At 43.4% G+C, this 13,117-nt stretch overlaps 1 protein-coding gene across 2 annotated transcripts in view; it reads left to right on the top strand.

Annotated features, from left to right (window-relative positions):
• The window catches only part of WWP1 (WW domain containing E3 ubiquitin protein ligase 1), a 157,707-nt gene that overhangs the window by 111,913 nt on the left and 32,677 nt on the right, over positions 1-13,117 (top strand). For both annotated transcript variants that reach the window (XM_067553523.1, XM_067553522.1), the window contains exons 18-20: positions 9,361-9,494; positions 9,584-9,724; positions 11,643-11,763. In XM_067553523.1, the coding sequence (XP_067409624.1) occupies positions 9,361-9,494; positions 9,584-9,724; positions 11,643-11,763 (396 nt within the window). The remainder of the gene's footprint in view (positions 1-9,360; positions 9,495-9,583; positions 9,725-11,642; positions 11,764-13,117) is intronic.

The raw sequence follows: 13,117 nt of genomic DNA, 5'->3' as shown, positions 1-13,117 counted from the left end.
CAAGTGGAAGAGGTCTGCTGTTGATCTAAAGGTCTGAACCCAATTGATGAACTGACATAGGGGTTAATCTGATTCCACATGGTGGAATTTTTGTTTTTAGTTTAGTTTAGGGTTTTTTTTAATTCCATCCAAAAACACTTGTAAAATATTATGGTTGCAAAGTCAAGCACTCAAAAATTAGAAAATGCCAAAATTAAGATTGGTTGTGCAAACTTAATTTTCATGGTTTCATAGATTCCAACACCACATGGGACCACTGTGTTCATATGGTCTGACCTGTGTAACAGCCATAGAACTTGCCCAAAATGATTTCTAAAGCATATCTTTAGGAAAAACTTCCAGTCTTGATTTCAGAATTCTCAGTGATGGAGAATCCATCATGACCTGTAAATTGTTGCAGTGGTTAATTACCCTCACTATTAAAAATGTATGCCATATTTCTGATCTGTGTTTGTGTAGCTTCAATTTCCAGCCATTAAAATGTGTTATACCTTCTCTGCTAGACTGAAGAGCCCATAATTAAATATTTATTCCCCATGTAGGTACTTCGAGACTGTAATCAAGTCACCCCTTAATCTTGTCTTTGTTAAACTAAATAATTGAACTCCTTATATTTATCACTATAGGGCAGGCTTTCTAATCTTTTAATCATTCTCATGGCTCTTCTCTGAACCCTCTCCAATTTATCAACATCCTTCTTGAATTGTGGACATCAGAACTGGACACAGTATTTCAGCAGTGCCAATATAGAGCTAAAATAATCTCTCTGCTCCTACTTGAGATTTCCCTGTTTATTCATCCATGGATCAGATTAGCCCTTTTAGCCACAATGTTGCTCTGGAAGCCCATGTTCCGCTGATTATCCATCATAATCCACAAATCTTTTTCAGAGACAGTGCTTCCCAGATTAGAGTCCCCCATCCTGTAAGTATGGTCTATCTACATTCTTTGTTCCTAGCTGTATACATTTACATTTAGTGGATTTAAAATGCATATTGCTTGCTACCAGCTTACTAAACGATCCAGATCACTCTGTATTAGTGACCTGTCCTCCTCATTCTTTCCCACTCCCCCAATTTTTGCGTCATCTGCAAATTTTATCAGTAGTAATTTTGTTTTCTTTCAGGTTATTGATAAAAATGTTCAGTAGCATAAGACAAAGAACAGATCCTTGCAGGCCCCCACTAGAACATACTGGCTCAATGATTGCTCATTCGAAATTATCTTTTGAGATCACTTAGCAAGTTTTTAATTCATTTTATGTGCCATGTTAATTTAATATCATTCTAATTTTTTAATCAAATGGCTATGTGTTGCCAAATCAAATGCTTTACAGGAATCTAAATGTATTACATCAGTGACCTTTATCAGCTAAACTAGTAATCTTCTTTAAAAAAATGAAGTTAGTTTGACAATCTATTTTCCATAAACCTAGGTTGAAGGCATTAATTCTATTTGCCCTCCTGTAATTCTGTATTAATCAAGTCAGATAACGGCTGCTTCATTATTTTGCCCAGGTTCGTCGTCAGACTGACAGGCATATAATTACCCAGGTCTTCCCATTTACTCTTTTAAAATATTTTCATAAAATTAGCTTTCTTCCAATCTTTTGGAATGCCCCAGTGTTCCAAGACTTATTGAAAGTCAGCATTTACGGTCCAGCAAGCTCTTAGACAGTTCTTTTAAAACTCTTCAATGCAAATTATTTAGACCTGCTGATTTAAAAATGTCTAATTCAGTGCCATTGTGCATATGTATTATGATAATTACATGATGACATGCTACTTTTTTCTACAGGATCCTTACCTCATTCGCGGCACAGGATTAGACAGTGCTATGGGGATGAATCAGGGTTTTATAGTACATGAGGCTATTGTTTGTGGGACTCCTGACTCATTTGTTTCAGAAGTCTGAAGGTATGTAGTGAATGAGGCAGGGGATTTCAGGAAAAGAAAGGGTGATTGTGATGCCTCTTGGGGCACTTAAGGCTGTGAGTTACCTTGTTGCCGCCTACTTCCAGTGTGAGGGAGTCCTGCTTGTACCAGCTGGGTGTTAGCTCCTTAACACAACCAGCCTGTAAGCCACTCAAGCACTTTTCTCTGGGCTGTACCAGCCTTACCTTTGCCTAAGATTCCAGTCTCTTCAAAATGTCACCCTATGGTATCCAGTCCCTGGTTACGGAATACCCACAGAAATCCCAGATCTTCTGTTCCCAAAGGAAAAAGTGTACCCCAGTTTACCAGATTTATCTTAGCTCAATAATCCTGTATCACTCACAGCACTATAATAGCAAAACGTAAGGAAATTGATTTAGGAAAGAATAGATTCAAATAGAAACAAATGTGAATGAAGGAAAGAGATGATTGCATATAAAACAATAAAACGTGAACTAGGGCCTATGCTTATTAATAGTTATCTTTCCTATCTAATAAAGTAGATTCTACTTCGAGTGATTGCTCATATCCATTCCAATATAGGTGAGTGCACGCCGCCATGCATTGGTTCCCTGAACTTTTTTCCCCTTAGCAGACCCTGTAGGGTCGGCCTAGGCGCCCCTTAGAGTACCGTGCTCATGCTGCGGTATATGAGGCGCCACCGACCCTGCGGTCCCTCAGTTCCTTCTTTCCGCCCATGACGGTTACTGGAACATCTTGCCTCTTGCCTTCTAGCAAATAGCATTCCCCGTTTGAACTGTTTCTTGTTGTTAGGAGTTAAGTATTTAGAGTTAATTAGTTATTAACTGTAGATAGTTTAGAATAGATAAGTGCCCTTAGGGGCTTAAAGTCGGGCCATGCCTGGGTCTCCAGGTTTTAAAGCCTGTGCCGCTTGTGGCAAACCCTTGCCGGTGAGTGACCCCCACAATCGCTTTGCCGTGATAAGTGTGAAATACGTAAGGCCTTCAAGCCGCGAACTCAGAAGGAGAGGGACATCCGGCTGAAGCCCATCTTAATGGAAGCTGCCCTCTGCCCGGAATCTGAACCAGTGCGTTCCCATGCGGCACCGAGCATCACCTTGGTGTGGAACGCTCCACCGGCACCTCCTGGGACAGCCCAGAAGACTGCAGGCACGAGCACCGCCGCATGGCAATTGCAGAGGCCATGGCTCTGCTGGTGGTGTCCACAACGTTGCTAGCAGTCGACCCGCCGCTGCCAGTTCCCGGTGCCGAAGAAAAGAAAGCGCCAGGGCACCGAGCGCCAGGACTCTCCTGCACTGCCTGCGCGGCTGGGGCTGAGTCGGGAGATGCACCAGCCACAGCCTGTTAAGTCCACTCTGGCGCCTGCATCTCCGTGCTCCACCTGCAGCAGGCTGGGACTGCTCATAAACGAACAGAAGTCCACAATAACCCCAGTGCAACGTATAGAATTAATTGGGGCCACCCTGGATGCTTCCTAGGCCAGAGCCTTCCTGCCTCAGCCACGTTTTGAGGCGATGGTCTCTGTCATCTCCCAGCTGCACCGATGCCCCACGACAACAGCCAAGAACTGCCTACAGCTGTTAGGCTACATGGCGGCCTGCACGTACGTAGTGAGACTAGTTTACCAGAGACTCAGACCATTTCAGGTGTGGTTGGCCTCAGTATATGTGCCGAGCAGACACCCATTGGACTGGGTAGTCACAGTTCCCCTGCCCATCTTAGCCTCCCTAAACTGGTGGCAGACTCCCAGGGCAGTGATGAAGGGCGTTCCGTTCAGGGCACTGGTTCCGTCGGTCACCCTAATTTTTGACACTTTGGACGTAGGATGGGGAGCCCACATCAGCGCCAACCTAGGCACTCAGGGGCTGTGGTCGGGGGAAGAGAGGCGCCTGCACATCAATGTGAAGGAGCTGAGGGCCATTCGCCTAGCATGCAAGGTGTTCCTCCGATTCCTGACAGGCAGAGTGGTGCAGGTGCTGACGGACAACACCACAGCCATATTTTACATAAACAGGCAGGGGGAGCGCACTCCTCGGCCCTCTGCGAGGAAGTTATCCGTCTGTGGGACTTTGCCATGAAGCACGATTCCCACTTGACTGCCTCTCATCTCCTGGGAGTGAGGAACGACGAGGCGGATCGCCTCAGCAGTTCGTTTCTACCCCGCCACGACTGGGGTGACACAGAGGTGGTGGCCATGATCTTCCAGAAGTGGGGCGTTCCCCAACTGGACCTATTTGTGTCGGCCTGGAACATGAAGTGTCCGTGGTTCTGCTCGCTCCAGGGTCATGAGACTGGGTCGATTTCTGACTCATTTCTCATGGACTGGGTGGGGACTCCCATGTATGCGTTTCCGCCCATTCCGCTCCTACCCAAGGTCCTGCTGAAAATAAAGAGGGACAGGGCGAACGTTATACTCGTTGCTCCGGCCTGGCCAAGACAGCACTGGTTCAGCATGCTTCTGGACCTTTCGATCGCCTCACCCCTGGAGCTCCCGAGGCGACACGACCTTCTATCCCAGGACCACCTTCGCTTGTTGCACCCGGACCTGGACTCCCTGTACCTCATGGCCTGGAGGCTCTGTGTCTGACGGAGGGAGAGAGAGCCTGCTCGGTGCAGGTCCAGCAAGTCCCGTTTGGCAGAAGGAAGCCTTCTACACAGGTCATGTATCGGGCCAAGTGGAGGCGGTTTACTTGTTGGGTGGACTCCTGGGGTATTCCGCCCAGCCTCTCACATATACAAGTGATCCTGGAGTACCTGCTCCAGCTAAAGCTCCAAGGTCTGGCACTGGCCTCATTAAAGGTTCACCTGGTGGCCATTTCAGCCTTCCATCAGCCGCTAGAGGGGAGATCGCTGTTCTCCCATGCCATGTCGGTCAGGTTCCTCAAGGGGGTGAAGAGGGTTTATCCGCAGGTCCATGACCCGGTGCCTCCCTGGGATCTCAACCTGGTCCTCTCGAGACTCATGAGGCCCCTCTTTGAATCCATGGCTTCATGCCCTCTGCTCATCCTTTCATGGAAGGTAGCCTTCCTGGTGGCCATTACCTCAGCCAGGACGATCTCTGAAATTAGGGCCTTGACCTTGGAGCCCCCTTATATGGTATTCTATAAGGACAAGGTTCAGCTGAGGCTGCATCCGGCCTCCTACCCAAGGTGGTTTCCCAATTTCATTGTAATCAAGATATCTTTCTCCCTGTGTTTTTTCCCATATCTCACGGTTCGGAGGAGGAGAGGAGATGGCATTTGCTGGACGTGAGACGAGTCCTGGCCTTCTACATAGAGCACACAAAGCCATTCTGGAAATCGACGCAGCTCTTTGTCGCAGTGGCCGACCGGATGAAAGGCTCACCTGTCTCCACCCAGCTCATCTCCTTGTGGATTACATCATGCATCAAGTCCTACTATGAGCAGGTGAAGGTGCCGCTTCCGGGAACCATCACAGCGCAGCCAACCAGAGCTCAAGCCTCATTTATAGCCTTCTTGGAGAGAGTGCCCCTGCAGGACATCTGCAAAGCTACCATCGGTCATCGGTGTAAACCTTCACATCCCACTATGCCATCATCCAGCAGGCGAGAGAGAATGTGGGATTTTGCAGAGTGGTGCTGAGGGCAGCTCACCGGTAACTCAAACCCACCTCCAAAGTTATTGCTTGTTAGTCACCTATAGTGGAATGGACATGAGCAAGCACTCGAAGAAGAAAACAAGGTTACTTACCAGTAACTGATGTTCTTCGAGATGTGTTGCTCATGTCCATTCCACAACTCACCCCTTGTCCCCGCTGCCAGAGTTGGCAGAAAGAAGGGACTGAGGGGGCGTAGGGCCCGCAGCGCCTCATATACTGCAGCATGTGCATGGGACTACAGGGGGTGCCGGAGCCGACCCTAGGGGATCTGCTAAGGGGAAAAAAGTTCCGGATAACCGTGCATGGAGGCGTGCAAACACCTATGGTGGAATGGATATGAGCAACACATCTCGAAGAACATTAGTTAATAGTAAGTAAATTTGTTTTTTGTATTCTGTACAGGGTTTGAGTGGTGGTTCGTAAATAAGGCAAAGGGTCATGCAATGCATGTGGAGGGTAAAAATAATTGTTGAATAACTACCCATTCTGTAAATGAGGCAGGGATCCTGTGGAAAAAAGTAATGTGTATTTAAAAACTGTAACATAATACATATGCACCAGGGAGCTGAATTAAATTTGCACAGGAAATCTTAATTCTGGCATTTCCTAAATTTTGAGGGCTTGACTTTGCAACCTTAGCATTCTTTCAACATAGGATTTTTTTTTTTTTTTTTTGGTGCGGAGGCAGGAGGGCGTGTAATTTCTTAGGTTTTCAAAAAAGCAAATAAAAAAACAAACAAATTCCATCTGGCATCATACTGACACTTATATGAGTCATCAGCAGGTCTGGAATCTTTAGATTCACCACAAAGACCTCTGCTACTTGAGGTAAGGCTATAACTGATAGCAGTAGTAGGTTTTCTTCCTTTATGTGCAGTAACACTAGAGAGAGACAGATGTACTAGTGGTGAGACGTGAGACTCAGGAAACTTGGCTTCCATTCTAGGCTGTGGAAGGGACTGTGTCCTAGTAATCACAGACCTTTATGTGTATTTCCCTTATGCTGGAACCCTTCTGTCCCATGTCTTCCAAGTCCCTGTCCCACTTCTGGCTTTTCCCTACCATTGTCTCTTGGTCCCATTCCCATTCACAGGGCTGGTCTACATTGGCAGCGGTGGTTGACGGGAGATATGCAAGTTACTTAATGTACCTTGAGTATCTCCTGTTGACGGATTTACATTGACGTACCGTAGTGCCTTCACGGCGCTGCATCGATGGGAGACGCCCTCCTGTTGACGCAACTTTACTTCTTTTGGGGAGATGGACTAATTGAGTCGACCGGAGAGCGCCACTGCATTGATCCCTGCAGCCCCGGCAGCGTAGACATACCCTCATTTCCGACACCATCTCAGTCTCCTCTCCTCAGAATTAGAATCTCTTTCAGAGTCTGTCTCTCCCATTCACATGGCACTATCTGTTCTGAAGTGCACCACATGTGACCTACAGTAGAATACAGTACTGCTTTGCCCATGGCCAAGTGTTCTGGCTAGGGTAATGAAAACAATCCTTGTAATTCTGATTGAGTGTGTATTATCTTGTGCGCAAGACTCAAACTGAGTTCAGACCAATTCTTGGTGATAAAGATTTGGAATCACTGGTGACCATCGAAGTGGACACACTTGGACAATCCTGTTACTTAAAAACTCTGGACAAGGCATACCTGCAAAAGGCGAAGTAAGCAACCTGTGAGGTGCTTGCAAAGGAGTGAGGGTACAGCCAGTATCATCGTTTGACCTGGTCATGGCTTTTAATGTTACTAAATAACTTTAGTTTTTACCACTGTTAGTACTCTGACATGTGCAGAAGAGCATCCAAAATGCAAAGCAAGTGTTCAAGTTGCTACCCTCAAACTCTCATCTATATTTGGCTTAGCACCTTTGGCACTTTCTGCTGGTCCAAACCTCCGTGATTCCTGCCTAATTTTTTTTCATAAACATCCCTAAAAATCTGAGCAAGTTTGGTATCTCTGGACTGCAGCCTGGTTGTAGGAGCTGCGAGCGTATGGATCATGCTCATTCACTCTGTAGAGATGGCACATGCACAGTCCAGTCACCTGTAAGAGTTATGAGAGAATGGAGCATGCTCACTAAGAACAGAATCTTCAGAAGTTTTAGCTGCTTCATTCAGAGAAGTTTGTGCCAAGCATATGCTAAATGAGATTTTTCGGGGGCTTGTAACTTGACCAAATTTGGGTAGATTTTCACAGGAATAGCAGAAAGCACATCGCAAAACAATAGCCGTGGTAAATTTTAAAGTGCCTGCTTCAAAGAATGGGGGTCAGAGAACTTTTCAAAGAAGAGTTTGCCAGAAATTTAACATTATGTAACAAGATGTTTTTCCTAACCTCATTCCCTGAAACGGTTGAACTGTGTTGGCTGAAACTTTTCAATAAAATTCAAACTGAGGCAGACACCCAGCATGGAAAATATCAGCCCAAACAGTTAGTTTGGCAAAGTTAAAATAACTAAAACCGTGTCTTATAGAGGGAAATATGAGGTAACCAGTCCCATTCAAAGATGACCGTTTATTTAGTTGTTAGTTTTTTTATGAAATTAAACATTCCTGGTTTGGTACGTGGTGTTGCAAAGTATTTTGTTAGACGTGATTTGAATGAGGTAACAGTAGAGTATGCCATTTTTGAAGGTCACTTCAAACACAAGAGTCAGTATGGAAGAAGTGCAGACATTTGTGAGAAGAGATATTAGGGATAATAAGGTGAGGATCATTGGTAGACTGTAGGAAGGGAAAATAAAAAGAAACTAGGTGGTGATAAGAACTGACATTTAAAAATAAGTAATCTGTTATCAAAATCTATTTGATGTGAGTAGTGAAATGTCATTCATCAAAACTTGACTTCTCCGGCATATAATATTAGAATAAATACTTTCTAAAAGTCTGGGTAAGTTGAAATGTAGTTTCTAGCCTTCTGTCAGGTCTAAAGAGCTCCTCACCACTTGGTCATAAACTTTTTTATTGATATTCATCAATAATTAAATCCCAACTGCTTTTTATTTTTTTAAGAGCATTCTATCAGTGCCAAGTAAATATAAGCAACAGTTCACAATCCTATTGTATAACGTAGATCTGAGAAATGAACAAAAATGAGATTGATGGTCAAAGCAAAATGTAAAAAGGGGAAAAAAGGGGAAAATTAATCATGAACAAACCAACGGGTTCTCAGGAGATTGTGTTTACTTATGTTTGGGAAGTGCTTAGCACGTTATGGGTGTTACTGCCGTGTAAAGAACAAATAGTATTAATAACCAGAGCAGAGCCTGTTTTGTGCACGTGTACGCATACACACAGGCAATAGGGATTTCAATCAAAGTAAAAAGATTGCAAACAAAGAGTCATATTTTCTAAGTCTGTTTAATGGACTCATAAGGAGTCTCTTCCAGGAGCATTTCAGTGAATGAGTTTTAAAAATCTTTTCTGCATGCTGTGATATTAATAATTTTTTTCTGGATATGGCAGTAGTACCCTAGGAGCATCAAGTGACAGTTTGTTTACACACATGCCCATACAGCTTGGGAAAAAATGTTAGATTTTATTCTGTCAGGCTTACTGTTACGTTTGAAATTGTTAGATTGTTTTCGTATGTATGTAATTATAAAGACTCAGTGCTAGACCAAGTATCTATCAATTATATTGGTTTCTTTATACTTGCCATTTTGTATGTCTTTCTTTTGATGCATCTAAGTACTACTCCTAGTGGGCAATTTTTTTATCCCCTATTTAGGTAACTTCTTTAGGAAACGATTACTTGAGCCATGCAAAAACAAGTTGAAGCAATTGTCATTTAAACTTTTTTTCCCTCCCCTCTACAGGCATTGTTTCATGGCAAATTTATTGACACTGGTTTTTCTCTGCCATTCTACAAGCGCATGCTAAGTAAGAAACTCACTATTAAAGATTTGGAATCTATTGATACTGAATTTTATAATTCCCTAATTTGGATAAGGTTTGTAGATTTTTTTCAGATATTTATAGTTTAAAAATAATTAAGTGTTTATATTTGTTTGATTTTTCTTTTGCTTGTTTCTTTCTCAGGGACAACAACATTGAAGAGTGTAATTTAGAAATGTACTTTTGTGTTGACATGGAGCTTTTGGGAAAAGTTACTTCTCATGAACTGAAATCAGGAGGCTCAAATATCTTAGTAACAGAGGAGAACAAAGAAGAATACATTGGGTAGGCAGTTATAGGAGTTTAAGAGCATGATAAATATTTTTTTATTTTCCTCTGTTGCTTTAGTTTGTCTTTATTTGGCAAACTTATTAATATTTTTCCATATATATTTAATGAAGCAAATGCCATTCTAATATTCGCTTTCTCCACCTTCTTCTTTATGCAGTCTTGGAGAGCATTACTAGAATGAAGAGTTCACATGTGATAATTTTGTATGTCTTACAAATAGCATATTTTGTGTTTTGTATTTAATTTTCTATTGACTCATGACCTGAGTGGTATATAGAGTGTCTGGGTGTGTAATATGAACTGTATACAAATGACATTAAAATAGGTTAAAAACACTTTAGGGTTTCAAATTCAAGTGGGGGGCAGACACATTTTGACTGGTTTCACAGCTGTTCTTGGACAGAAAAGGAATATAAAGACTTGAACATCCCTGGATTCAATTTCAGGTTTAATGGAGCAGTGTGCTCCAGTGATTATAAGCCCTTCTGCCCCTGTAACCCTTCCCTGTCCTTCTGCTCTTATCTACCCCATCTCAGTTCCTGCCCTTCTCCCCCTCTGATCCTATCCAATCTTTCTCCCCCCACTTCTAATAAACCTCCCATATTTTAACTCACATCCCTCTCCTCCTCTACACCTATTTGCCCCATCCGCTCCCCCACACAGATTCGTGTCTTCCTTTCTCTGCTGCTGTGCCACCCGTGTCCTGCAGCTCCTCTCCTTGTCCATCCATCCTCTTACTCCCCAAATACAACGTTCCAGTGTAGTTGTTATCTCATTCTCTGTCTTACTATCTGGATGCCAACACAGGAAGAGCTGAGAGCACAGGAGAATCAGTTCCTGTGCTCAACTCAACGGCGACCCACAGCAGCGGGGAGGAGCAGTTTCAAGGAAAATCCTGCTCAGTTCTGTAGTCCTGGACCAGAATACACTGAGCTGCTGTGTGGGGGTGATGCATGTAAAGTCCAGTCAGCACACTGGAGCATAAATGTTCTGGAGCACACTCAGGGAAGACAATCTTCAGAGATTTTTTTTCTGTCAAACTCTCTAACAAGTCTCTGAGCCTGTGTGAATTGAGATTTTTAGAGGCTCTTAATTTGGCCTAAATTAGGCAGATTTTCATGGGGATGGCAAAAGTCGCATCTGACACTGGAGTGATTTCACCCCTCCCAAATATAAAGTCCCTGCTCCAAAGATTGGAGTCACTAGAGTTTCTCAGTGAAATGGTTGTATGATTTTTTTATAAACATGAGCTAAACAATGTATTTTCCCATAATCTTTGCATTTGGAAAAGGATAAACCATTTCAGTTGAAATTGCTTCTCCGGTATACAACAAAAAACAAAAACACCAGCCTGAGATAGACATCCTGAATGGAAGATGTCTAATGCTTGCTTAAGTTAAAAGCAACTGAAAACAGTGTCTTATAATGAGAAATTGGGCAGCCTGAACTTCAGAGGGACTATTAATCTGCCTATAATACTTTTTGGAAAAAAAGTATATTTTTAAAATGAATGGAGACTCTTCCTATCTACACATCAAAATTATAGTAATTTTAAGGTAGCTCAAATGTTGTCCCTAAACAGATTGATAGTGTTCCTTTCTATTAAGAGTTTTCATCCTGAAGGGTGGCAGCACAGCGTTGAAACATTGATAGGTCAGCAGTAATATACAGAATGTATTTGGATAGGGAAAGAAACTCAAGATCAAGATACTGCTCTGAAGTTAGTGTTATAACAATATGGACATGATTCTGCTATGTTATACTGCTGTAAATCACTAGTAACTCCATTGTAGTCTGTGGAGTTACACCAGTGTTAGAGAGAGAGCAGACTCAGACCCTAATATGTATAGAAGGGGTATCCTTCCCAACACATTAGTTCTTTTCTCTAAATATTTTTTCTTTTTTTCCCCAGCCTAATGGCAGAGTGGCGTTTTTCTCGGGGAGTAAGAGATCAAACCAAAGCTTTCCTTGATGGGTTTAATGAAGTTGTTCCCCTTCAGTGGCTACAGTATTTTGATGAAAAGGAGCTGGAGGTGAGGATTTATTATGTTTTTTTTGTTTTTTTTATTGTTAACAGTTTGATGTTCTAAGGAAGGATTAGTTATATGGTGTACGGATTGATTAAGGAAAAGGTCAGCATGAATCAGATATATGTAATGTACGATTAAAATTAGAGAGAGAATTATATATAAAATTTTCTATCAAATGGGGTCAGTACCTCCAGCAACTGCCACTAGATGAAGGAGGTGTCATAGCAAATTGCTAAAACTCAGTGGCTGCTAGAATCCAGGGGCAGTGAACTTAGAGGATGCAATGAAAAGGAGTCCTTGTTTTCCCTTATCTGGATGACTGGCTAGCAACACGATCTTGGAAGGAAGCTCAGGAATCGATGTCCCAGCTACTTCTACTCCTCTCCTCCCTAGGGGTGAGTGTGAATGTTGAAAAATGAATTTTGCAACCTATGTGATCCCTGGAGTTCATCAGAGCAGACATCAGCATGGCCTCTGCACATGCTTGCCGGCCGAAAGACAGGTTCTGGAGTCTACTGGACCTGATAGCTTCAGTGATATCCAACCCCTCGGTCTTAGCCAGAACTTGCCTTTCCCTCCTCAGCCACATAGCAGTATGTCAGACGGCCTTCACTCACCCCACTTCCACTGTCTAAAACTACAGCTACAAGGAGACTACTCCCCCATGCACCAATCTATGGACACCATTCTCACCATTCCATTAGAGGTCATCACCTCCCTCCAGTGGTGGACAGACCTACTCCAAGTCTGCTCCGGAAAACCCTTCCTCCTGTCCTCACTGAGCATAACAATCATAATAGACGCCTTGCTTGATGGCTGGGGAGCACACAAGAGATCGCTTGATGCAAAGAACTTGGACCCCTCGAGAAGCCATGACGCACATCAATGTCCTGGAACTTCAGGCAGTACACAAGGCATATTGCGCATTTTTCCTGTCCATACAGTCTCCTTATGTCAGAGAACACAACTATGGTTTACTACATAAACAAGCAAGGAAGCATAAAGTCTGCAGTTCAGAAATAGTGCACCTCTGGAAATGGTACATTGCACACTTTATCTTTTTGTCGGCAGCCTACCTACGAGGGACCCAGAACGTGATTGTCGATGCTCTCAGCAGGAACTTTGCAACTAACCAAGAATGGGAACTGCATGATATGGTAATCATGGACAGTTTTGTCAATGGGGGCCTCCAGTCAGTCTTTGTATCTCACACCAAAACCAAGTGCATTAGTACTGCTCAGAGGGAGGATTTGGTGCCCATTCACAAGGCAAAGCCCTGGTCATCAACTGGTCATACTGGGTCAACCACGCCTTCTCTCCCCTACCATTTGTGTAGTACACATCCCTCACAAAGTCC

This window comes from Emydura macquarii, unplaced genomic scaffold (assembly GCF_026122565.2).
Source record: "Emydura macquarii macquarii isolate MOO-44397 ecotype Brisbane River unplaced genomic scaffold, CSIRO-AGI_Emac_v2 contig_1477, whole genome shotgun sequence".
Classification (NCBI taxonomy): Eukaryota; Metazoa; Chordata; order Testudines; family Chelidae; genus Emydura; species Emydura macquarii.
This window is presented reverse-complemented; position numbering and strand designations above follow the sequence as displayed.